This window comes from Heloderma suspectum, chromosome 3 (assembly GCF_057233095.1).
Source record: "Heloderma suspectum isolate Gila_16-S chromosome 3, 16-S_ref, whole genome shotgun sequence".
Taxonomy (NCBI): domain Eukaryota; kingdom Metazoa; phylum Chordata; class Lepidosauria; order Squamata; family Helodermatidae; genus Heloderma; species Heloderma suspectum.
This window is the reverse complement of record NC_139460.1, coordinates 285,700,119-285,723,052: the sequence shown is the minus strand read 5'-3', so window position 1 is coordinate 285,723,052 and position 22,934 is coordinate 285,700,119. Positions and strand designations below refer to the sequence as shown.

General features: G+C 40.0%; 1 protein-coding gene and 1 long non-coding RNA gene across 3 annotated transcripts in view; one reads left to right on the top strand and one right to left on the bottom strand.

Annotated features, from left to right (window-relative positions):
- Window positions 1-15,751, top strand: part of LOC146351377 (uncharacterized) — a 23,138-nt gene extending 7,387 nt beyond the window's left edge. The window contains exons 2-3 of one of the 2 annotated variants that reach the window (XR_014789587.1): window positions 13,744-13,800; window positions 14,322-15,751. This is a non-coding gene — a long non-coding RNA (uncharacterized LOC146351377). Of the gene's footprint in view, window positions 1-13,743; window positions 13,801-14,249 lie in introns of both variants that reach the window. The other variant, XR_014789586.1, reaches the window with a different exon arrangement.
- Window positions 9,619-22,934, bottom strand: ZBTB38 (zinc finger and BTB domain containing 38). Its single transcript, XM_084847171.1, has 2 exons — window positions 22,749-22,934; window positions 9,619-13,580 (listed from the first exon to the last, which is right to left on the bottom strand). Exon 2 carries the CDS (start codon window positions 13,578-13,580, stop codon window positions 9,975-9,977), a length of 3,606 nt encoding a protein of 1,201 aa, XP_084703297.1. The 5' UTR covers window positions 22,749-22,934; the 3' UTR covers window positions 9,619-9,974.

The following is a 22,934-nucleotide window of genomic DNA, read 5'->3' as shown; positions in this document are numbered from 1 at the left end:
TTATTTACCCAGATATTTTAACAGATTTTAATTGATATAGTTTAGGAAAATCTTAGTCTGTTTTAATGTTTTATGTGCTCGTTTTATGTTTCCGTTGTATCTTACTGAATATATTTTGTGTTGCACAAAATAAACCCTAACCCTGAAATCTAATATGTTGAAGGATGTTTAAATAAACGAATAAATAAATAAATAAATCATTTATTATGGAGTGGTGATCTCTGAGGAAGCTGCAAAGAACCTGTTTTAAATAATGAACCCCTATTTCAAATAAATAATCTGGCAGAGGTTTCCAATGTTAGTCACAATTCAGCCAGTTAGGCTCTTTACTGCAGTTACAAAACAATCCTATGCATATTTATTCAGAATTAAGTCCAGTGGAGTTCAATGGAATTTCCAGATGGACAATTCCTAGCTCCACCAATTGAAAGGCATTGTGCCACCATTCTGTCTTTTCTTTCTTAACAGATTTTTTGTGTTTGTAATAAAAAAGATGGGACAAGAGTGGAAAAATAGGGGAGGGTTACAAATGGAAGACATCTTTTGGACCCCTGTAAAATTCCGTGTTTGAGGTAGGGCAATTGCACAATAAAAGCAATTGCACAATAAAAGCCCAAGTAAATGTGGATAGAAACATAGCCTTAACATCCCATTCATTTCAGTGAGAGAGATTAGGTACGTACTGATCTTTCCCACTGAAATTAATGGAGGTACAAATGGTTGAACTATGGATGAACCACATAATTGCCCAGTTTGCAGGTAATGCGAAGCCTCTGGTGGAATTTCCTCACAGGGCTTTTTTTTTTTTTGCAGCAGCAGCAGCTGCCATTTTCAAACTTTGGGGTGCAGTATGGGTGCACTGTAGGTTGCTGTTACATATGAACCTGGCAAGGGTGGGTTGTTGGGATGGTTGACAAGCCACCTCCAACCCTAAAACAGCCCATGGGTTTTGGGTGGCTTGCCAAACAGTTGAACAACCCACCCTCGCTGGGTTTGCACATAACAAGAAACTTAGGCGGCGGGGTGGGTGGGTTGATTGTCCACTTGGTGTCTGTGGGCAGCCCAACCCACCATGGCTTATAAGCCATGGCAAGTTGTGGCGATGGTGTGAACCAGCTCACTTGCTCTGCATCCCTCTTAAACATCAAGTTGCAGCTCGTCCTGAATCTTTACCATTTATTTCCATCCCATCTTTATCTGTGCTGTATTTATTTACTTGCTACATTTCTATATGGCCCAATAGCCAAGGATATCTAGATGGTTCACAATACTTAAAACCCCAAATTACAACATGATAAAATGCAAAATCTTTAAATGTTTAAAACATCAAAGTATACTGTATGCTGGCCAGCCTGATTCTGTCTCCCTTCTCTAGTAGGGTCTGCCTCTTTCTCCCCAAATCTCCCCTGTCCCCTTCTGTCTATGACTACAGAAGAAAAGAGACTGTAATGTACACTATGTAGAAAGAGTGAAGCATTGTCTGAGTGAACATGTTGAGTGTCACCCATGTAGGCCATTTAAATTCCTCACAGAAATTATCTAGCTGCATACGACGGCCACTGTTGCAACCATATTTCTTGCGGAACAAAATTTGTATCATATTTTCTTCCTTTGCCAACTGTCAAAGGACCAGAAACAGCTGGTATGCCATGACGCTATGTACTGCTCCTCCTCTGCAGTTTCTGTCCTGTTCTTCAAAATGTCAGATAACTTAAAATAAGTGCCTAGCTTTCATGGGAACAGAGGAAATCTCAGTAACACGTACTCTTTGTACATAGTAACAGCCAGAGTAATTTCTCCTATAATTATTGCTCCCATGCACAGGTAAGCAAGAGGACTCGTTGCATGGCCATAAAACATGTATATATATTTAAGGTACATTAATACTGTTTTTGCAGGCTGCCCCCTTTTTCCAGATGAATTTACAGCTGTGATACAGAGAGAAGATGTTAATCTAGAATGGAGGAGGTGAAGCAATTTAATACATCTGATAACAATATCTTATGGTGGTCTACAGTAACCTTATCATGTTACATCTAGGGGCTTATCTAGACAACTGGGAATTCGTGCCTAAACCACTTTATATCCTTTGTGCAATGATCCCCCAAGTTCCAGTACAAAGACAATAGTATGATATATGCTTCAAGCACAATAGATTCTGAAGAGAATAGTCGTACTGATGTTTGCTTCACTTAAAAAAACCCACACAGGGTGAATGGGTACTCCAGAGATGGAGAAAGGGCACACAGCCTTAAAGAATGTAATAAAAGCAAAACTCGTAGAAGTGATGCAGCAGGGGGAAGGTAACCTTCCTGGAATCTGCCACTTAAACAAACAAAAGGCTAGATGAGCGCTCCCATTCAGGGAAATATTCAGCTTCTAAAGCACTTTTATAACTCCTGGATGCTCAGGTGACAGTAGTGGTGAAGGGTCAAACTAGTTGTGATGCTATTCATGTCTTTAGCCCTGGCGTCAATGATTTTTCAAAGAAATAGCTGGTGTGCCCACCCCTACCATGATCAGGATTGGGGAGGGGTGCTTTAATACATCACCCCTGCAGTATTATCATTCCAAATGGTGTGTGTATATGTGTATGTATCTGTATCTGTCACACTAGGTATTTCTGTGGGAGAAAAGATCCCATTGATGCCATTGTAAATAGGTGACCCCTGATTCTGAGCAGGACTGCAACGGGAGCAAAAGGCAAATGTCTCCCTCCCCACCCTCCTCCCCATGCCACAGCCCCAATCTAGCTTGTGTGGCTCTTGCACCAGCTTAAAAAAATTAAATCATGAATACCAGGGCTAAAGACATGAATAACCTCGCATCTCATTTGTTCCCAAAAGTGCCTTTTCCCAGCTGAGCCTGGTGTGCCAGCTGCACTCTTTTCTGAATAAGGTAAACCTGGCCAAGGTCCTTTATGCCATACTAACATCCAGGTTGGACTACTGTAATATGCTTTACCTGGGTCTACTCTTGAAGACTGTTCAGAAAGCCATCATTAATGAAATTTCCACCCATCCCTCCTTGCACTAAGCAATAGTACCAATTTTTGGTATGAATGTGTTCTTGCATGCAAATAGGTAAGCCTTTTCCCCACAGCTAATAATCACAGATGCAAAGATCCATTAAAACTATGAGTGTGGACCTTCATCAAGTACAATCTTTGGTGAGGATCAACAATCTCCTTTCCAACAGAATTATTTGGAATTTGAGCCCTTCTCCTAGCTACCTCTTTTTAAAATTCCTATAAAGTAGTAGTTCAGCATTCATAAAATCCTTTGTTTCTCAAACCTGTGCCCATGTAATCATCCACCCTCCCATTCTCTTATTCATTTCCCATTGTGCTGTTTGGTGAGGCAAGCCTTGGCATCTGCAACATTATTTTAGCCATTTGAGATGAGAGTATTTAAGAACATTAGAAGAGCCACGCTGAATCAGACCAAAGGCCTATCTAGTCCAGCTTTTTCTTCCCACAGTGGCCAACCAGTTGCCTGTAGAAAACCCACAAGTAGAACATGAATGCAATAGCACCCTCCTTATTGTGCTCCCCAGTAACTGGCAGATACCCCATTGGCTGGACAGTGTTGCTGATCTCCAGTTCAGCAATCAGCCATATCTATAATATTTATTTATAGTATAAATTTTATATGGTGGCAAAGCATCTGTTTTGTCACTTGCAATGACTCCCTTCCAGCACCATCTGTCACCAGGAATGTGTGGCACTGGTGCAGAGATGTATGCAGTGGGCTTTCAGACGTGATGAGCACCACGTGCAGAAGCACGCTTGCAGAAGCACGCTTTGGTAGTACTTCCCAAGGCATGGTTCATCCATCATTGTGCCAGAGTGAGATGGGAGTGTGTGTCTGTCTAAATCTTTAGCTAATGGGGGTTAGTCTAAACTCCTAGCTTCTGGCTAATTTTTAACATGGGTCAAGTTTTCAACTAGCAAGGGCTGAAGGGGCAGCAATGCTGGCTATACCAAAGGAGCAGAGACACAGGAAATGTTTTTTTTTTTTTAACTTCCTCTCCCTCACTATGAACAGCAACAAAGGCTTTTTGATAATAGCCCTTTCTGTGGACAACTTAGCTGCTGCTCACTATGAACTCCCTCTGTCTTGGCTTGCGCAGAAAAGTGAGCAGCCACTGATCTTTGTAATAAAGAGAAGGCTCTGCCAAAGGTTCCTTTGCAGTTTACACTGCAGGAAAGGGGTTTAAAGAGCCGTTTACCAATGTCTCGACTTGGAATGGTATTTTTGGATCAGAAGCTGTGCTGGAGACCAGATAGAATGCTGCTGGGGTCTGGATTTGGCTCCCTGCTCTCCAGTTATCTATCCCTACTCTAAGCCTAAACCTACCCTAAACATTGGCCCCTAAAACCACCTCAGAATCACTCGTCCATATTTACTAAATTCTCACTAGGGCTGCCATTACATTAAAGAAAAAATCCACAGTCCTACCGTTGTGGAGCCTTTCCACATTTACAGCGGGCTCCCAGACAGCAACCATGTGATTGTTGAGAGGAGAAGTTTTTAATTTTCAAGGTTCCATAGAACTCAGTGAAACAGTGCCATCTAGTGGCTGTTTTAATAGCGCAACAATCCGACCTATTTTAATACTTTATTATTTCTGGATCTATTTAACATGGAATAACCAGGAAATACCTCTGAATGTGCCCTGGAGGTTGATGTCGTCATGAAAAGGACCCAGAAACTTCCATGAGTGAGCAACCTCAATAGCAGGATAAAACCTCCATGTGAAGAAGCCCTAAATGTCTTTTCCTCTTTCTGTCACACATTCCTGCTATGCCTCCCCATCTCATCTATCTTCTATGCTTTTTCTCTCTACACTTCTAGTCCCCCAAATACTATAGCACAGTGCTTCCACATCCACCCAAATGATTCAATGAATGTCTTCCCATGAATATTCACTAGTAATCATTTAATTACCCTCCCCCCCCAGATTTCAAAGGTAAGTTAATGTGTGACCACACCAGTAGGCCTGTGGGGATTTAGTATTACATTAGTGTAAATCTACAAAAGAAATCATATGACTTGAGGTACTGAATGATTATCATCTGTTTTCAAAGCACCAGAAGAAACTATTACCTTGAGTGTCGTTCCCTCAGAGTGACAAGTTTCAGGATAGCTGGCTAACTACATTATGCAGAGGAGACTAACATAAATATAGATTTGAAAAAGACCCCATTTAAAAATAAAGAATGGTTATTTTAATGGAAGAAACCCATTGTTACAGTAATTAATATTGCAAATTAAAATTCTTTTCATAGCTCTGAACACCAGATTTTAATAGTTTTTTTAAAAAAACAAAGACAAAATACATATGCCATTATGTAGCAAACCACTGTCATTAACAATATGTAACATTATTTAGACTTGTTTTTATTTTAATTTGGTCAATAATACTGTACCTATTATGCTGATATAATAAAATTTCAGTAATGAATTATAAACATGACACTGCCATCTTAAAACTGCTTTTCTATAAATTGTAGCGAACAGACAGAATTACAAATTTATTATGTTTTATCAAAATATACAAAGCCCTCAAACATAACAGAAGCTATTATTTTTCATATGAATTACACAATTATAGAAAATACTTGTAAAAGTATCGCTATGTATAAATATTACACATTGGCTTTGGTCTAGAGTCATTAACATACATGTCATTTTAGAAAATGTCATAATTTACTTATTTGAAATACCTCACCAAAGTGAGACTATATTTTCTAATTGAAAGGGTCTCAAACCAAAGCAGCTAAACAACAACCCCAAAATGTTCTCAGTATACAGTTAATTTCTTTCATTAATGATATCAGTTGTGGGTTATTTATTTTCTTGCAAAGCAACAACCAGATAAATTTAAGATATATATACTGTCATTATTTGCGTACTGCAACCAAGGATATTTATTTTAAATGTATAAACATGAACATACAAGGTCAGTGTCGGGTGTAGTATGGATATTCTATAAAGCATATTCATGTTATAATAAAATGTAGACTTCTGGCATTTACTAACTTAGTCCTTCTGAGACTTTGATATGTATTAATTTCCCTTTTCATGGGCTTATTGTTTTCTTCTTTTATCTGATACCAACACAATATACCTACTAAAAACTCTTCCTGTATGTTTCTCTTGATACCTTGGCTCTTTTTATTTATTTCCATACTGTCAGGATTCCCTTTTTGCCCTGCTGAGAACTCCAAAGGCCAAATCAAAACATAGACAAGAGGCTTTTATTCCACAGCTTTAATCCATTTACTCTAATGAGGTATACAGATGCAAATTGCTAGTGACTCCCAGACTACAAAGGAGGCTTCAGGGAGTTCAAAGGGAAGCTACGAAAGTTGGCCACTGTTTGGGAAAAGGCAGCAAACTATCCTAACTTAAGGGGTGGGAGGGGAAGATCTCCCTCTCTCTCGTGACACCTCTAGATGCAGCTGGTGATGCCAAGCCAATTGGGCAGACTGCCTAAGCTCTGCCCTTGCCATCTCCTGCTTGTGTCTGCACCTGGCATCTAAGAGTTCAGGTTCTCCTGCCCCCGCTTCCACCTGTTCGTTATCTATCACAGGGATGTGAGAAGGGGGGCTCTCTCTATCCAGCTGTGCCTCTGAAGCCTGGGAATGTTCCTCCTCCATGTTTTGCAGCTCTTCCTCAGAATCTGAACTGCTCTGCCACTCTATGTGCTCAGAGGCAACCCTGACACATATCAACCCTGTATTAATTTGTAGCCCTAGATCAAGGGTGGGCAACACATAGCCCACACGTGGCCCCTGTCCTCTTGTGTAGCCTCCACTGTTCCTGCAGCCTCTGCTGCTGCTGAATTTGGTAGCGCGGCTTTGGCTGCGTCACTGAATTCAGTGGCACAGTAGCAAAATAATTGGTGGTTTGTTACCGAAATTCAGTGGCAAACCAATATGGAGCCATGGTCCAATGTGGCTTATTTTCAAGCTAAATGTGGCCTTTCTAAGGCTCCATAGTTCACCACCAAATTTCAACAGCCAACTGGCAAAATTTGTTTTGTTGCCAGCCACTCAATTTGATGACACAGCAGTGGTGGCAGGAATGTGGCCCATGGGGGCTCCAGCGGGTGTAAAGTGGCCCCTGGACCCCCCCAGTTGCCCACCCCTGCCCTTAATATGTGGGAATGAAGCCAGAGACAACATATCTTCACAAAATAGGATATTTCTAGTAACCTTAACCAGCTGCCCTCGTCTTTCCGTTGCTGAATATGTGTCACCATTTAGCTTGATCACCACAAATAAAAAGTAGAACTGATGGACCAGAGACATTCTTCAAGAGATGAATGTACAATGTCTGCTGAAGAATCTTCCATCAGTGGCTTCCTAATGTATATGATCAGTTCTCTGGTTAGCTGACAGCTTGTTGAATGGAGGCCCAAATGCTCCAAGAGCCAGGATTGGGGTGCTAGACAGAAAGAGTCACCACTGGATATAAAGGGCTGATCTAGGCAAGGAAATTTATCCCTTGCAGCAGGATGATTAGCCTTTCTATTCAATAGAGATTTATATGGGTATGAAGGAACCCCCAAACTGAGATTTTTTTTAGATGGGGCAGGGGTATTAATTTCCTTATATGGGAGCCAGAAGACTAGTCTGCCTCTTCCTGGTGTTATGCTGTCAATTCGGAGTCTCTTTAGACATAGCTAGGCAGTGGAGGCATTTATCTAAGCATTTAGGCTTCTGTAGGGACAGAAAATGTTTTGCAGAAATGTTTGCAGAAGAGCTGTAAAAATCAAGATTTGTGGGGTCCAACAAAGTTCAGAATTATCAAGGATTTTACAAAGACTTGAGCCACCCTTGGAGCAATAATGCATTTCTACAATAGCCCAAACTTTTCATTGGTAATAAAACATTAAAGGAAAGAGAAGGTGCCTAACAAAATAAAGCAAATGAAGAGATTAAAGTAACATTGAAAACGCGATGATTAAGGGCTTCTCTACACCAGGGTTTTATCCGCACCTTTCCCAGGGTTTCGGCTTCTAGATTCTTTGTGGGATTTAGGTCAGCTACTTTACACGTGCTTACACGTGTGTGTTTTTCCAGGATTTTCCTTTCTCAGCAAGTTCTATATGTTTCATTATACAGCCACTAGATGGTACTGTGGTATAGTGGAATTGCACAATTACACACAGCCATTGTTGTGCTTTATAGAAAAAACAGTGGATTATCTCCAGAAGAGAAAAAAGCCACTATAATGGTCATAAAGCATGGGAGAGGTCCTGGAGGCTGATGACAGGACCTGCAAACTTCCATGAGTGCATGATAAAAGCCTTGTGTATAGATGCCCTATGTCTTTCATGACAGTTCCATAAATCCTTGGTATTAGGAATGGAGTGTCTGTGTTCCATGTAGCTTCTGCAAACTAGTTAGACAGGTCTTCATCATAGTATACCATGGAGGTTTTCAGGAATTATGTAGTCTGGGAGACAGTGATTGAACCCATGTTGGATGCTACGGACTGCTTATAATATACATATCATGCTATAAGAGTAGACTAGCAACTATATAATCATAATCACATGATGACTATGCATGTAAAACCCAGTGACGGTCAGCCTGAACTACAATCTAGTAAAGTCAAGTATTTAAGATTATTGGCCTTGGATTAAATCTAAGGACACAAACTAAAACCCATCCTCCCATGGATGCAGCTGTGGAAGGGGATCAGCATAGGCCAGGGATGGGCAACTTGTGACCCTCTAGTTGTTTTGGACTACAATTCTCATCAGCATTAACTGGCATTGCCAATGGAGAGGGATCGTGGGAGTTATAGGCTGAAAAATCTGGAGGCTCACAAGTTGCCCATCCTTGGCATAGGGCTCAATGGAGCCATCTTCCATTTTGTCTGATCCTTGGACATGTACACACAGAAGTACATGCATTCCAGCTTTCAATGGGATGCCCATGTGTAAATCCCATATATGCATCCAGCCATCCCTTTCCTCCCTCAGTCCCTTGCAAGTTACTCCTATTGAAGGACAAGTAACTGGTGGGTGAGGAATGGCTTTACATGGGAGACAAGTATGGGCTTTTCATTGATCAGAGCCTGAATAGTACAGTGCATACGTGGCCAAGGATTAAGAGGGCAAGGAAGGGAAGAGGGCTCTGTTTAACCTTCTATCAGTGATCCCCTTCCATGTGTGCAGCTATGCCCATGGGGGAAGATATCATGCTGTAAATATTTATGCAACTCAATTGTTGATCAAGCTATATACTTGACAGCACTAACATACAAGGAGCCTGTGACACACTGCAGAACTGTCTTAACAATATATATTATGATTATTATGATTATTCCTCACATGTCTGTTCTCCAACAGCATATTCAGACTTTAGAATAGTTGGATGTACTTTTTCAAATAACAAATTGTAGAAGCTTTACCAGATGCGGTATAGTGTACATATTAGACTATGGCTAAATTGAACTTCCAAATTTCAGTGTTGAATTTTGAACACATTAATATTACATTCCATTTAGGAATACAAGGTGTGGTTTCTTTTCTCTCTAGCATAAATTCTTTAACATTATTACACTCTGAATCTATATATTTTATCTTTATTTTGTCCAGAATGTTTCAGACTCTTAACAAACTACTCATAATCCAGTTCAATGGTAAATATCACTGTAATATCATTTTAAAAGGTTTCAATTAGGCATATTCTTGTTTGCCTCTTTTTAAGTATAGACTTTCTTTTGTGGGACATAAATGTCCGCTTCAACTTCTGTTAGACCTTCATACGGCATGAGAAATTCTATACAATCCCCATTTTTGCTTTTTATGGCACATTTTTTCATGTAATAAATATTTATATGCAAAACAATACCTCACATTTTAGAATTTCCATAAGCCTGGACAATCACCTGCCCCTGATTTAATGTCTCTTTTCTTTCTATTTTCTTTAATCTGCTGTACATTTTTCTCACTCAAAGTCCAACAACTGATGTGTGTTTTTGACTGTTACTTGCTTCGCACCTATCTGCATTAATTACATTTTGAGTTTGTAAAGGTTTAGTTGTTTCCTGTCCCTCTGAATCAATGAAATGTTGACTTATAAATGGCTTAGTGCTTTCATTAAACAAATAGTCTTTTCTATCCTCTTGTTTGTTGTTTTTGAATAAATGCTTCTTCTGGTGCATTCCCAGAGCAGCTGCTGTCTTGCAAACCTTGGGGCACTGAAGACATGCATATCCTTTCCCACTATGCTCACGCTTATGTCTTTGTTCATGATTCCTTTTGGTAGAAAGATATAAGAAACTCTGAAAGCAAAACTGACAGTGGTAACGCTTTTCCCCTGTATGAATTCTCTCGTGTATTTTGAGTGTTTCGTTTAGAGTGAATGCCTTGTTACAATACTGGCAAACAAAATCCTTGACACCCAGGTGGGTGCGTTCATGCTTCTGTAAGTTGCCTGAGATTGCAAAGCTCTTTCCACAGGTTTTGCAAGGGTAGGGTTTCTCTCCTGTATGACATCGCATGTGCATCCTTAGAGCAGATGGACTCTGGAACTGCTTTTGACATAACTCACAAGTGTAGGACTCTGAAGGAGTTGTGTCCCAGTGTAAATGTTCCCGGGTTTCTTCAGTAGAAGAGTTCTCCCTTTCACAGAGCTCACAGTGAAGATTCGGCATTTTCCCATCATCTTCTTTGTTCTTCTCTTCAGGAAGGTTCCTAAGTGCATAATTTGTGACAAACGTCTTTTCAATTTCTCTGCAGGAATCTCTGCTCTTTTCTCTCCATTTTGCCTTTCTCATTTTCCTTAGCTGTTTAGATTTCTTTTTAGGTTTGTAATTATAATATGGTCGCCATGGTTTATCATTGGAGTCATGGTCACTTACATCATCACACATTTCATTAAGTTCAATGTAATCTGATCTACAAACTCGAGACATGTTTCGCTCTCTTTTCTCCCGTTCTGTAACCTGAACTGTCTGATCTTCTTTGGATTCATATTTAGATCTTCTGCCTCTTTTGTAAAACAATTTGGACCCCAAAATATGTCTTTTCACAATGGCTTCATTCCCAATTTTAACTGTGATTTGACAAAGAGGAGCAACATTGCTATCAGCAGATGTTCCCGGTAATGCAGGTTTTGCAATGTAGGTTTCAGTCTTACTTGAAGGTTCAAACATATCTGTAGGTTTGTTAGAAGACATTCCTGTATTTGCCATATACTTTAACTCTTCTGATGTCTCTTCTCTATCATATAGTGTTATTTTTTTCTTTTCTTTATTGCTTCTTGTTCTAACATTGCTTTTGCTATTGTCTGACCCATGTATGCGGTCATCACTTACTACTTGGCTGGTTGTAATATCTGAGGTTCCTATGCTGCTATTACTTCCTATTGCACTGACTGCATTACTGTGCATTATTACAGATGAAACTCTACTACTGTGCACTATCACAGAGGATGCTGAGTTGTTATAACTAATAACAGAGGTTGAATGTTCACTGGCATTGCTACTGCTAATTGTTTGAAGACAGGAATTGTATTCCAGAGGATCAGAGTTAGGTTCGGTGCAGGACAATGGCTTTCCAGTAGTATAAGTATCACTTTTAAGGTCTAAATCAGATGCACCAGCTTCCCAAGAAGAAATATTTGGAGGGTTCACAGGTGCTGTTGTTGCATTGCTACATGAAGACGTATCCAAGGAAATCGTTGTATTTGACAACATCTTGTGTGGAAAATCCAGTGATGACAGTTCAGAAGTGGCAGTATTCTGAATAATGGTACTAGAAGGGGCTTCATTAACTTGTATGCTTGCTTGTATGCTTTCATATGATGAGTTTCCATAGCTTTTATATGATGGCCTTTTGCATTTCATAGGCAAAAGCCTATAAAGTTTGTAAGGATATACACTTGGTTTCAAGCTGCCATTAGCAGTTTTCTTATTTACTCCAAGCCGGTGGTCAATTGCATGGAAAGATTTCTGGTGGTTTTTGAGTATGTAATATGTCATAAAGGTCTCAAGGCAGAAGATACACTGGTATCGCCTTTCTCCTGTGTGCCAGATTTCATGTCTGGTACGGTACTCTGCTAAAGCAAATACTTTGTTGCAGTAATGGCAAGGGTAAGTTCTTCTCCATGAATGAACATTTGAATGTCTTCGGAGGCTAGACAAGGTAACATAGGTACGTTTGCAAACGGTGCACGTATAAAGTATCTGTCCATCAACAACTTTAACAAAGTGGTCTGTTTCTGGCATTGTGCAATTTGTGCCAGGAAAATCGGTAACCTCGTTTTCAGTCATTGTGGGCTCTGGGTTTATATAGGAGGTGCTAGTTTTTCCATTTGAAGCAAAATTATCTAAACAACTCTGGTCATTTTCACTTTGAACACACAAACTGTCCAATTCCGTACATGCTTGCTCATGTGTTTCTAGCCCTGTAGTACTTTCAAATTGTTTGCTACAGTATTTGCAAACTAAAGGTTCTTGAGGTTGTGAGTGAAGCTGAAGATGGGTGCTGAATTGCGTTCCATCGCTGAACGATTTAGCACAACAGTTGCAGTTATAAACATGTGGAATGACTGTGACTGTTGATCCAGCAATATCATCTGATTTATTTTCATCTTCCTTAGAAGGAAGAACATTGCCAGTATTTGGGTGGGAGTTTTGAAAATAAATGGTGTGATCATTTACTACTTTCTGGTGACCTTCTGCACTGCTTCCCTTGTGGGTTGATATCTTTACTGTAGAAACATCAGTGATCTGGGAGTTAAAAATAGCCTTTGCTGTACTATACGTTTGCACTACTGATTCAACTAGAGGTATTGGCTGGACAACTTCAGAACCATCTTCCCCCATTTTACAAAGTGGACTGTCGTGATAAAAGGAATTTTGTTGAAAAGCCTCGCAGCCTGTAGTAACTGCGTAGGAATGTTCAGCTAATGTACTGGCTCGCTCAACATCTTTGCAAGCACCATTCCTGTCCAGACTGATATTGGATGCTTTATTTGTTTCAGGCATTTTTTTAAAACTTGCTCTGAGGTCAAGAGGAGAAAACAAATTATTATTATTCTCAGATTCAAAAATTGAGTATGCATTTGTGATTCTTGGGCCGTTTGTAATGGCCGAGTCTTCTTGTCTTTTTTCTTCTTTCACTTCACCCTTTTCAGTATTGCAAAATGAGTACAGACAAGGAGAATCTGAAAAGCTCTTTTCTGAAAGATCTTCCAGAAATGATATTCCCAGTTTTTTCCCTGCAGCTGCAAGATCTAAAACATTCTCCTGTCTTTTTACCATTATTGTGGAACTGTAGATATAATTAAGTATTTCTGTGAACACTTCAGCCTTGAGGTCATCTAGTTCCAGCACATGTCCAGAAATACAGATCGTCCGACTCCAAAATATGTTTTTGAAATAAAGGCTTGAAGCAGCCAGGACGTTGCTATGGGCCTTAAATTTGGTGTCTTCCACAATGATTGTGACATCGCATAAAACACCCCGAATGCGTTGTTCATTTAAGATGGAGAGGACTGTGTCACTGTGGAAGTCATCTTTGATATCCTTGAAGTGGGACATGATGGTCATCTGTTTAAAATCAAAGAGACAAAATGTTAACAGGATCAAATAGCAATATTATGTCATGTGCAGTAAAATCTCACTACTTTTCCCCCCAAGACCTGGATGTTTCTATAGACAATTGCATTATCTAAGTTTTAAGGAGAATAACATTTTTCCATTTATCTTACAGAGAACTTTGTGATCCTATGTCTATCAGCAGTTCAATGATAGGCCATCTATGGAAAAGGTAACTATTTCTGCATTCTCAGATGACTCCCAAGTTATGCAGAAAAAATACTGTTTGAGTTGTATTTTAATTTTTTAAGAGACAATACCATGGGAACGATTGGAGGAAAAGTGTTTCCTCCAATCGTAATAAATCACCCCTCCAATGACTTTTTAAGCTGGGGGGGGGGGGGGCGCAGAGTCCCAAAAGCTTAAAATATCCAGGAATGAGTGGTGAAATTAGGGTCCAGATATATGTCTGGAGAACTTCCTGATGTGTGATCTCTACCCCTGCAGTGCTTCATATACATTTCCACTTCCTCATTCTCGTCTGTGACATTCTCTGTTAAGCCTATTTGCTCTGTGAATATACCCTGGCCTTGTTTCTGTCTGTCTCATCCCTGGCTTGGGTCTGCATTTACTCCTGCCTACCTATACTAATCTTCTTGCCTTTGGATTTTTTTCTCTGAGCATGCTGACGTTGATTTGGAACTCTGGGAACCTCTTTGCCCCAGTTGGTTTGAGCTTCATCCTGTTTTCCAGCTCTGCCCCCTGGCCTGCTTTGATTCTGCCTCCTACTCATCGCCATCTAGAATATGATGCTGCCTGCACTTCTGTCCCATAGGAGGCCTGATCTTGCAACTGAATGCTGAGCTAAGCAAAGACTGCAAAAAGCACAAACAGCCAACTGCTGAGTAACTTCCATCTGAGGAAACAATACTGATAGGTGGTTCCTGCTCAAGACAAAATAATATTGATAGGCTCTATTGTATATTATTTTGTATTAATATAAGAATCACTTCCCTATTTCAAAATAGTAATTTTACATTACATTAGAAGGGAGAACTTAATTAAATTTTATGGTTTCTTCCAGAACATAGGCTGTCTTTACACTGCTCATCCCAAATATGTTGGGAAGCTCAGCAGAAGCTTAACCAAATTCCTGAAGTACCTGATCTTAGGTACTGGTTGAATTGCTTTTGCCATTATCAGAAAGTACCATCTTAATTCATATGAAAATTGAAGTATACTCTCTATCCTAAAAATGGCACCTCCAAGAGGAAAGTGATAGGATGCTACAAGGATATTTGTTGTTGTTGTTCATTCGTTAAGTCGTGTACAGCTCTTCGTGACCCCATGGACCATAGCACGCCAGGCCTTCCTGACCTCCGCTCTCTCCCGGAGTGTTTGTATTGGATATTTGTATGCTGCTGCAAATAGGCTATGAATAAATAAAGGACTTTTGACTCCTGAGCATAACGTAACATAACTTAACATAAAATTAAAAAATCATCCTGCATTTTGCACAAAGTGCTCATCCTATGCTATCACACTATGCAGCTGTTGGTGGATTGTACCCAGTACAGGCACTAACAATGCAGCCAAACTACAAGGGCCAGAGCTTCAAAATGAAATTTCCTACAGAGATACAGAGGACTTTTGATTATTTTTTTCTGGAATCATGAAGGATCCATAGTTACAGATGTAACTATGAATGATCAGGCACTGGGAATGAACATATTTTCTAAATCAGCAAAAGTAAGTTTAAAAAAGTATATATTAGACGCATGTATATATAAATTTAAAAAATTACTTGTCAAATATAATATACTTTGATTTATTACCATGCTGTTTATTACTGTCAATAAAATTGAGGTCAAACTAAAAGTTAAACCAAACTTAACGTCCCTATTGCAGCACATTGCTTGATTGTTACATATTTGCTGTGAGCTTGGACTGAAGGCAGGTTTTTCTAAAGCCCTAGTTAATAAATGTTCTTATTTTGTTTACAAAGAAACAAGATATAAAGAAACAAGTGAAGACTAAAAAATAACTATAAAAAGGGAAATAAATGGATTTACAGCTCCTCTAAAGGAAAACGTGCATACAAGTTGTGTATTTTTTTTTACTTTATATATATTGTGTTTAGGTCTAAAGCTCATGCCATAATATTAAAATTTATGTTCTCACTTAGGCGGAGTGGTCTACACATCATTGCTGACATGTGGAGATTATACATTTTGATCACTAAACAGTGGAAGCATGGAGGGGGGAATTGGGGAGAACACAGAAGGGGTGTCCATTTTGGCAGGGTGGAGGCAAACATGTGAAAAATGCCTTTTCTTGAAGTAACCACAAAGGTCCAGCAACAGTGGGTAGGGGGGGGGGGGCAAGTTATTTGTCTGGGGTCACCTTGCCTGCTACCCACGTAGGTCACTAAAGATTAACTTAAGAGTATACATATATGACACTTCAGTAACCTCTTCTAAAAAGGCATCCTTAGGCTTTAGTCCTATACACACTTACCTGAGTGTGTATAGGACTGAACTTAATAGGATTCGGTTGTAAGTAGACATGTATAGGATTGCACTCTTAGTATACAACAAAGAGGCATAATACAGAGAAACAGCATTTTCCTCCACACTGTTGTAATGAATATCCATATTTGGGAGGTCATATTTTGTGCACCAAAGTCTTAATTTTAAAAAAATATTCCTGGTTTTTATGGCTACAAACATCACCTCAAACATCTCTGTGAGAGACCAAGAAGTATGACAAATGATCATAGTTTTTGCAGTACAGCTGTGAAACGGGCCTGACTTTTAATTGCCCTGTTCCAATCAAAAGTCAGACTGTTTGTCCCCTCTATTTTAATTTGCTCTGGTGAGTATACGGAGAGTGATCTTTAAGCCAGAACATCACCAAAATTAAAATCAATTTCAAATGTATTGAAATAACAGACAAGATGGTGAAAAGTCATAGATTTTCCTGAAAAACAGTAAAGACATGGTATAAAATAATACACTTCATTAAAAGTGACTAAGGGCACAGTCCTATGGCCGCTAGACAGCCATAGGATTGGCCAGTTTCCAGGAACTGACCTCGGAGCCCATGCTCCAAGGTCAGTTCCAGGAGAATCACCTCTCCGCCCCCCCCCCCCCATATGTGGTGCAGATCGTCCCCAGGCTCTGTGCTCATAACAGCAGTGTGGAGTGGGGCAAAAGAGGGCATTCCTGGGGACGGGGTGGGGAGTGCGGAAGTGCTGGCACAACACTTCCTGTGCGTCCTCCCCCCCCACCCCCGCACGCCAACATTCCACAGCTAGATAGCTGAAATCAGCCATCTAGCTGCAAATACAGGGTGGCTGGGGTACGGAGGAGAGGATCCCTTCCATGCTCCTCCCGCCATGCAGTGGATAGGCAGTCACCTCCAAGTTTGGAGGAAGCCCCCTATCTGCATAGGATTGTTCCCTCCAGCATAATAAATGAAGTAGTTACAATGGTATTACCATAAAGGCAATGATTAAAGATTAAATATAAAAACTAATTGCATTTACTAATCAAGACATAACAGATCTCAGATGAGATATAAAAAAAATGTATTAAACCCAGCTGACTTAAGCATTCTAAATTCTCAGCTATAAGAGAAATGCATATCCACTACTCCAATGGAGTGTTCAGGATTCTTAGATGGTGTCCAAGTAAAAGGTTCCCAAAAGTGTTTGAAAAGAATCTCCAGGCAAGAATTCAAAACGTATTCAAAAATCTGTAGGTATTATCCACAAAGGTTGAGAGAAACCAAGGAAATAAAGTAATAGTTTAAAAGACTATTTAGAAAACTGATAGTTGAAAAGCGCAGCTCAAAGGAAGCAGCTATATATAGGTAGGCTGACCATATTTCCCTGAGACAAAAACGAGATATTGGGATGACAAAAACGGGACGGGGTTATGTAATATTCCCTATTCATGAAAAACCACAATATAACAGAACAATTGCAGCTCCCTTTGTGGTCTATAAGAGATCTATGCGGCTATAAGAGACTTAGAAAACAACCTAAACTCACTTCAAAAGAACATGACAGGGGTGCAAATGAATGACACTAATTTATTGCATATACACACAAAAAACACTCATAAATATACATATATAAAATACTTATAAAATATCACATGAGCGATAAAAAAATCTGTATGGCATACCACACTGAACACTCTAATGCAGAACTGCAGTGGCCAGACTGCAAAAAATCATAAACATACACCAAAAAGAAGAAAGGAATGAACACCCCGACTGCTACCACAAGCCAGTATATTCTAATGTCCCACCGGAGAGTTCCGCTGTAATAAAAAAAAATAGCTAACAGCCCGTTGAACCAAAATATGAGTCTGAAAAGTCCAAATCAAACTGAATGTAGGGCAGAAAGAATCTCTATGGGCGGAATGATGGTAGAAATAACAGTAAGACTCACCCTCCTGGCTCCCACATGCTGAATGGGGCTTAGCGACCACCTCTTGAATTCCCCGCCACTGCAGACAAGCAAGGGGGTGGCGTCTGATCGTCGCTAGCTCAAGAAGCCTGGCCCTGGCCGGATAAAGGAAATGGAACTTCCTTTTTCGTCACATTAGTAGTTGTACTGCACGCATTGATTAGCATGGAGCCTTATGATAAACGCGTTCAGTTTTTTACAAAAAATTAAAAACAGGACAAAATTGACATTAAAATGACGGGACGGTCGGGAAATATGAAAAACCTGGTACTGTCCTGTTTAAAATGGTACGTATGGTCAGCCTAATGTAGGACTACCTCAGTCTGGAGGCATGTCCTAAGGTTAAGCAGCAAAGATGAAAAGGGACATTCAAAAGAGAAATAGTTTCTCCTCTAAGGAGGCAAGCATACCTTAAGCATCAGGAAAGAAAGTTGCAGTACAGAGGGAAAAACATTAACTATGAATATTCAGAGGGTTGCCTGTTTTTTTTCCATTTTGGGATAAAGCAACAGGCATGTAGCTAAAAACATCAGAATGAAGTAACAAGAGAAGGAGACAACTAACACCTGGCAAGTAACCATCCCTGTGCTTAAAATAAAGATATATAAAAACTTCCTTTATCAGTAACACCACAAAACTTCCATGTGTCCTGTCTGGTTGCTGCTTACTATTTGAATCAAGAATTTTCTCTCCAATTAAAACCGGCTCTGTGTTGATTAATTATTGGACCAAAAGCACTGGTATCTTCTTTGTTCTTTCCTTTTTAATTGAGGCCTGCTATCCTCCTTATCAGAAACCAAGAGTCATAGATATTTGAACCACAAACTTTCTCCCTGGTACCAAGTGAAGAAACAGACCTTATCAGTCTACATAGATCTGTCTTCAACTTTTAATTGAAACAGGAAAGATGAGAAGCCTTAAGCTTCAAAAAATTGAAATTTAAAAAAATGATTCTCTGCTATAACAACATATCAGTGAAACAAATGAGAGGACTAATGCTGGTTCACAGGAATTCAAAAATAAAAGAGTAAAATAGACTCCAAACAAATATCTGTGTCCAAACCATAGATCTTTGAGAGGGTTATGTGAAAACAAAAACCCTATAAGGAACCAGACCGGAAGATCAGAAAGGAAAATCTGCCCTTCCTACTAACATCAAGAAACAAAATAATATTGGTGACTGTGATCAAAAACATAAAGTGCTAACTTCCAAAGGTTCATAAGCAAGACGTATTCTAAAATCAAATTACCCCTCTAGTTTTACTAAAGGAAAACCTTCTGTGACAGAGTTTATATTTCAACATAGTTGTGTGAGGAGAGCTGTAAAACAATAAAGAAAAACAGGAAGATGCAAACTTAGATGTATTTGAACTTAAAGCACTTGACTCTGCTCTGCTTGCTTGTTGACTAATTAGTTCTGTATTATTCCATAACCAAAAAAGGACAGGTCAGTGATAAGTGGTCTTTTTTTAGAAAGTGTGTGTGTGTGGGAACTTTCCCAGGTGTTGTGTTATCTTTAGAGAGAATCACTAGACTTTACAGCCTACATGGCTCCCAGCTGAAAGGAGTAACTGTGCTTTATTGCACCCTTCACACTTCCATGTTTTATTGCAATGAAGCCCTTTTCATGGTGTTTTCTGCATACCATTCTCAAGGACAGTGGGATGCTGTTCACACATAACAAAAAATGATGGGTTGTACACGAACAGGAGAGAGCAGGCACACTGCCTGCAGTGTGCCCATCTCTTCCGCTTTTACTCCACCACCCATGATCAGCTCTTTTCATAGGTTGTGGATCATGACATCTTAACCTGGACTGCTGGGTTGTTTAGAGGCTAAACAACCCAGTGGTTAATCCAACAACAAACCATGGGTTAAATGCTGGGTTGTTTAGCCCCTAAACAACCCAGTGGTCCAGGTTCAAACATCATCCTCAAGCAACCTAGGAGGGAGCTGATCATGGGTTGCTAAGTAAAAGCAGAAGAGGTGGGGTGCCCCACTTGTGCATGACAAACCATCACTTTTTAAATGAATGGGCTGTCATCACATGTGGTCATTGTCAGCTTTTCTTGGTCTCTTTTCTTCCCAGCAAAGCAGAGGAAAACCATCACACAGTTTGTGAGCCAGTGTTTTTGCTCACAGAAACTCCAAGGATTGTGGGCCTTTCCCTTGTCCACAGAACCCCAGAACTCAGAAAATGAGTCCAATAATGTCCCAGGTAACACCATTTAAAGGCCTCAATGTTCTGGTGGTGAAACTAAGACAGCGAAGTCATCAAAAGCCATAGGATTATTAAAAGAAGCCATGAAAAGAAGAACTATGAGACATGGGAGAGTTCAGTTAAGAAACCCAGAGACAGGAAGCATTCTCGACTATCAGAACTTGGGGCGGAGAGGAGGGTAGATTCTGACTGAATGTTAGAATTTGGGGTGGGCTATATTTGGATTTTGCTGCAAAGGAACGAACACTGAGAGTTCAATCCTATTCATGTCTACTCAGAAGTAAGTCTTACTGAGCTGAATGGGACTTAGTCCCAGGTAAGGGTGCATAGGATTGCAGCTGAAGAGACTGAAATTCTATTTTGTGGGGGAAAATGCATTCAGAAAGTGATAATGGAAGATGGTAGCAACTCTTGAGCCTGATCCTGGAAAATAAGACTTTTATTAGAATGGCAGTTCCAAGAGCAAAGACACTGTATAGGTATTTTAGTAAACGGAAACAAAGAAAGGAACGCACACAGTTTGGAGGGGTATTTTACTATCTCAAGTCACATTCAAATGTATTTTGGGGTAATAAAATGTCCTCTAAACAAAGCCATATGTGTGGTTGCAGAAGAAAGATGTCATTTGGGTTCCTTGTATTGTGGGACATGTTTCGTACCAATGGGGCTGTTTTAAAAATCCCAATACTTTGCACTGGCTGGGACAAAAAGGCTATTTTTAGTTTCTGAAATAAAACTCTGGGCACTTAAATCTGCTTCCTTGGATCAGTTTTTGTGGGGAAAAATATGATCCCAACACATTGGGCTACTTCTTTGTCCCACTCAATCACCAGAAACAGTTTGTTTTTTTAGGACATTTTTGTCCCAGGCCCTTTTTGTGTACAAAAAGAAAACTGTAATTGGTAGGTGCCTAAATTTGGCGACATTGTTTACTATCATGCAGGTGATATTCTCCTAGAAGGAGTAAATTGTAGACTTTCTGTAAAATCTGGAATGAAAACTGCATCCTGGGCCCCATCTATATGGCACTGCTTTCACTCTCCACCCCATCGCAACTGTGCAGCAATACGGCTTTGAGTCAGAACGCCCTGCGATATACTCGCGATGTACTGCGCGCTTCCCTGACAGACTGGCCGTGCCCTTTTATTTTGGCCATTTTACTGAAATGCACAGCTGTGCAGTCCCATGAGTGTGGGGGTGCGACACTTCAGTGGTTGTTTTGTATTTGAGGGGCTCTGCTGTGTCTTTCCATCCCTTTTTAGGTAAAAAGCGAGTGTTTTGTGCTCCTTCATTTCCGCACCATCAGTTTGACAGTTCCCCAGCCCAAGACTCTTGTGATGGTTTGCACTCACAAGTGTGAGTGCTACATGCCTAGCCATCGCTCCAAAATGGTGGCCGGAGCAATGCTAGTCCTTCCCCAAGACCCCCCCCCCCACAGCCCTTGGGTACTGAGTCCACAACCGTTGCAAAGATACGAAGCTGCAAAACTGTGCGAAAGTGTGATTAAATAGATGAAAATGCCCCTCTGTGCCTCTGTAACTGCGCAGCTGTGAAGGGATAGGGGGAGCAAAGGGGCATCACAGAGTGACGCAGGCACTATGCCCACCTACAATACTCCCACTGGAAAAAGAGAAGTTGGTTCGAGGAAGGAACAGGTGGCCCGCAACCTAGGGGAAACCCACAGCAACCCCCCAAAATCTCAGTAAAATGACTCCTTGGAACTCTGCATTTTCTGGACGAAAACCACAGATGGCTGTGAAGGCACAACTATGTCCTCTATCATGAGGGACCTCGAATCGCACCTGCCCCGGAGTAAAATGCTCAGCGTAGATGGGGCCCAGGATAGAATACCTTTGTAGTTTAAAAATAAGGGTTAAATATTAGATGCTCTTTATAAATACATATAACAAGTACTGTTAGATGCTATTTATAAGACAAATATAAAGTATAAAGATGCTAACTATTAAATATAAAACTATAGAAATTATTACCCCACCCCCAATATCCTCAGTAAAATTATTACCCCACCCCCTATATCTTTAGTATTCTGTGTGATGCTTTCGGCAAAGGTAAGCAACCATGTATGTTAAGACAGTCTGTGAAGTACAGTCTGTCAGTTGTTGAAAATGTCCAAGTTTCAGAGCATTTACAACTACAACATTGCAAAGTTATGGTTGTGCAACATGTATATTTCAAATTAATAATTTGTATCACCTTTATTAGGTAATGAATTCAAGAGTGTGCTCTGAAATATGAAAATAGTAGCTACACATATAAAAGCAACTAAATTGCATTCTGTAGATGGTGGTTTCCGGGTCAGAATGTCAGCCATTACGTACTAAAAAAGTAAGTGGAGCTACTTAAATATATGTCAGCTTCAAAACTGTACCTCCTAGTTTGTGCCCATAAGTCTCAAATATTAACAGTTTATACAGAGACAGAAAAGGAAATGTTAGTTCACATCAATCAGAAGGATACTGACCTGAAATCTTCACTAGTTAACAGAGCTCTGTCTTTTGGTCCCATATATAGAAACCTACATAATCTGGAGCTTGATGTACAAGAAAGTATCTTCATCAACATAAAGAACACTGACAAGACCGCTGTTTCAGGCGAGTGGCACAGTCCTACAGATAACACTGTATTAGCAACTGTGCTTCCCATACAC

What these genes read in the sequence shown, in the direction of transcription:
- ZBTB38 (XM_084847171.1), bottom strand. Translation starts at nt 13,580, where the DNA reads ATGACCATCATGTCCCACTTCAAGGATATCAAAGATGACTTCCACAGT.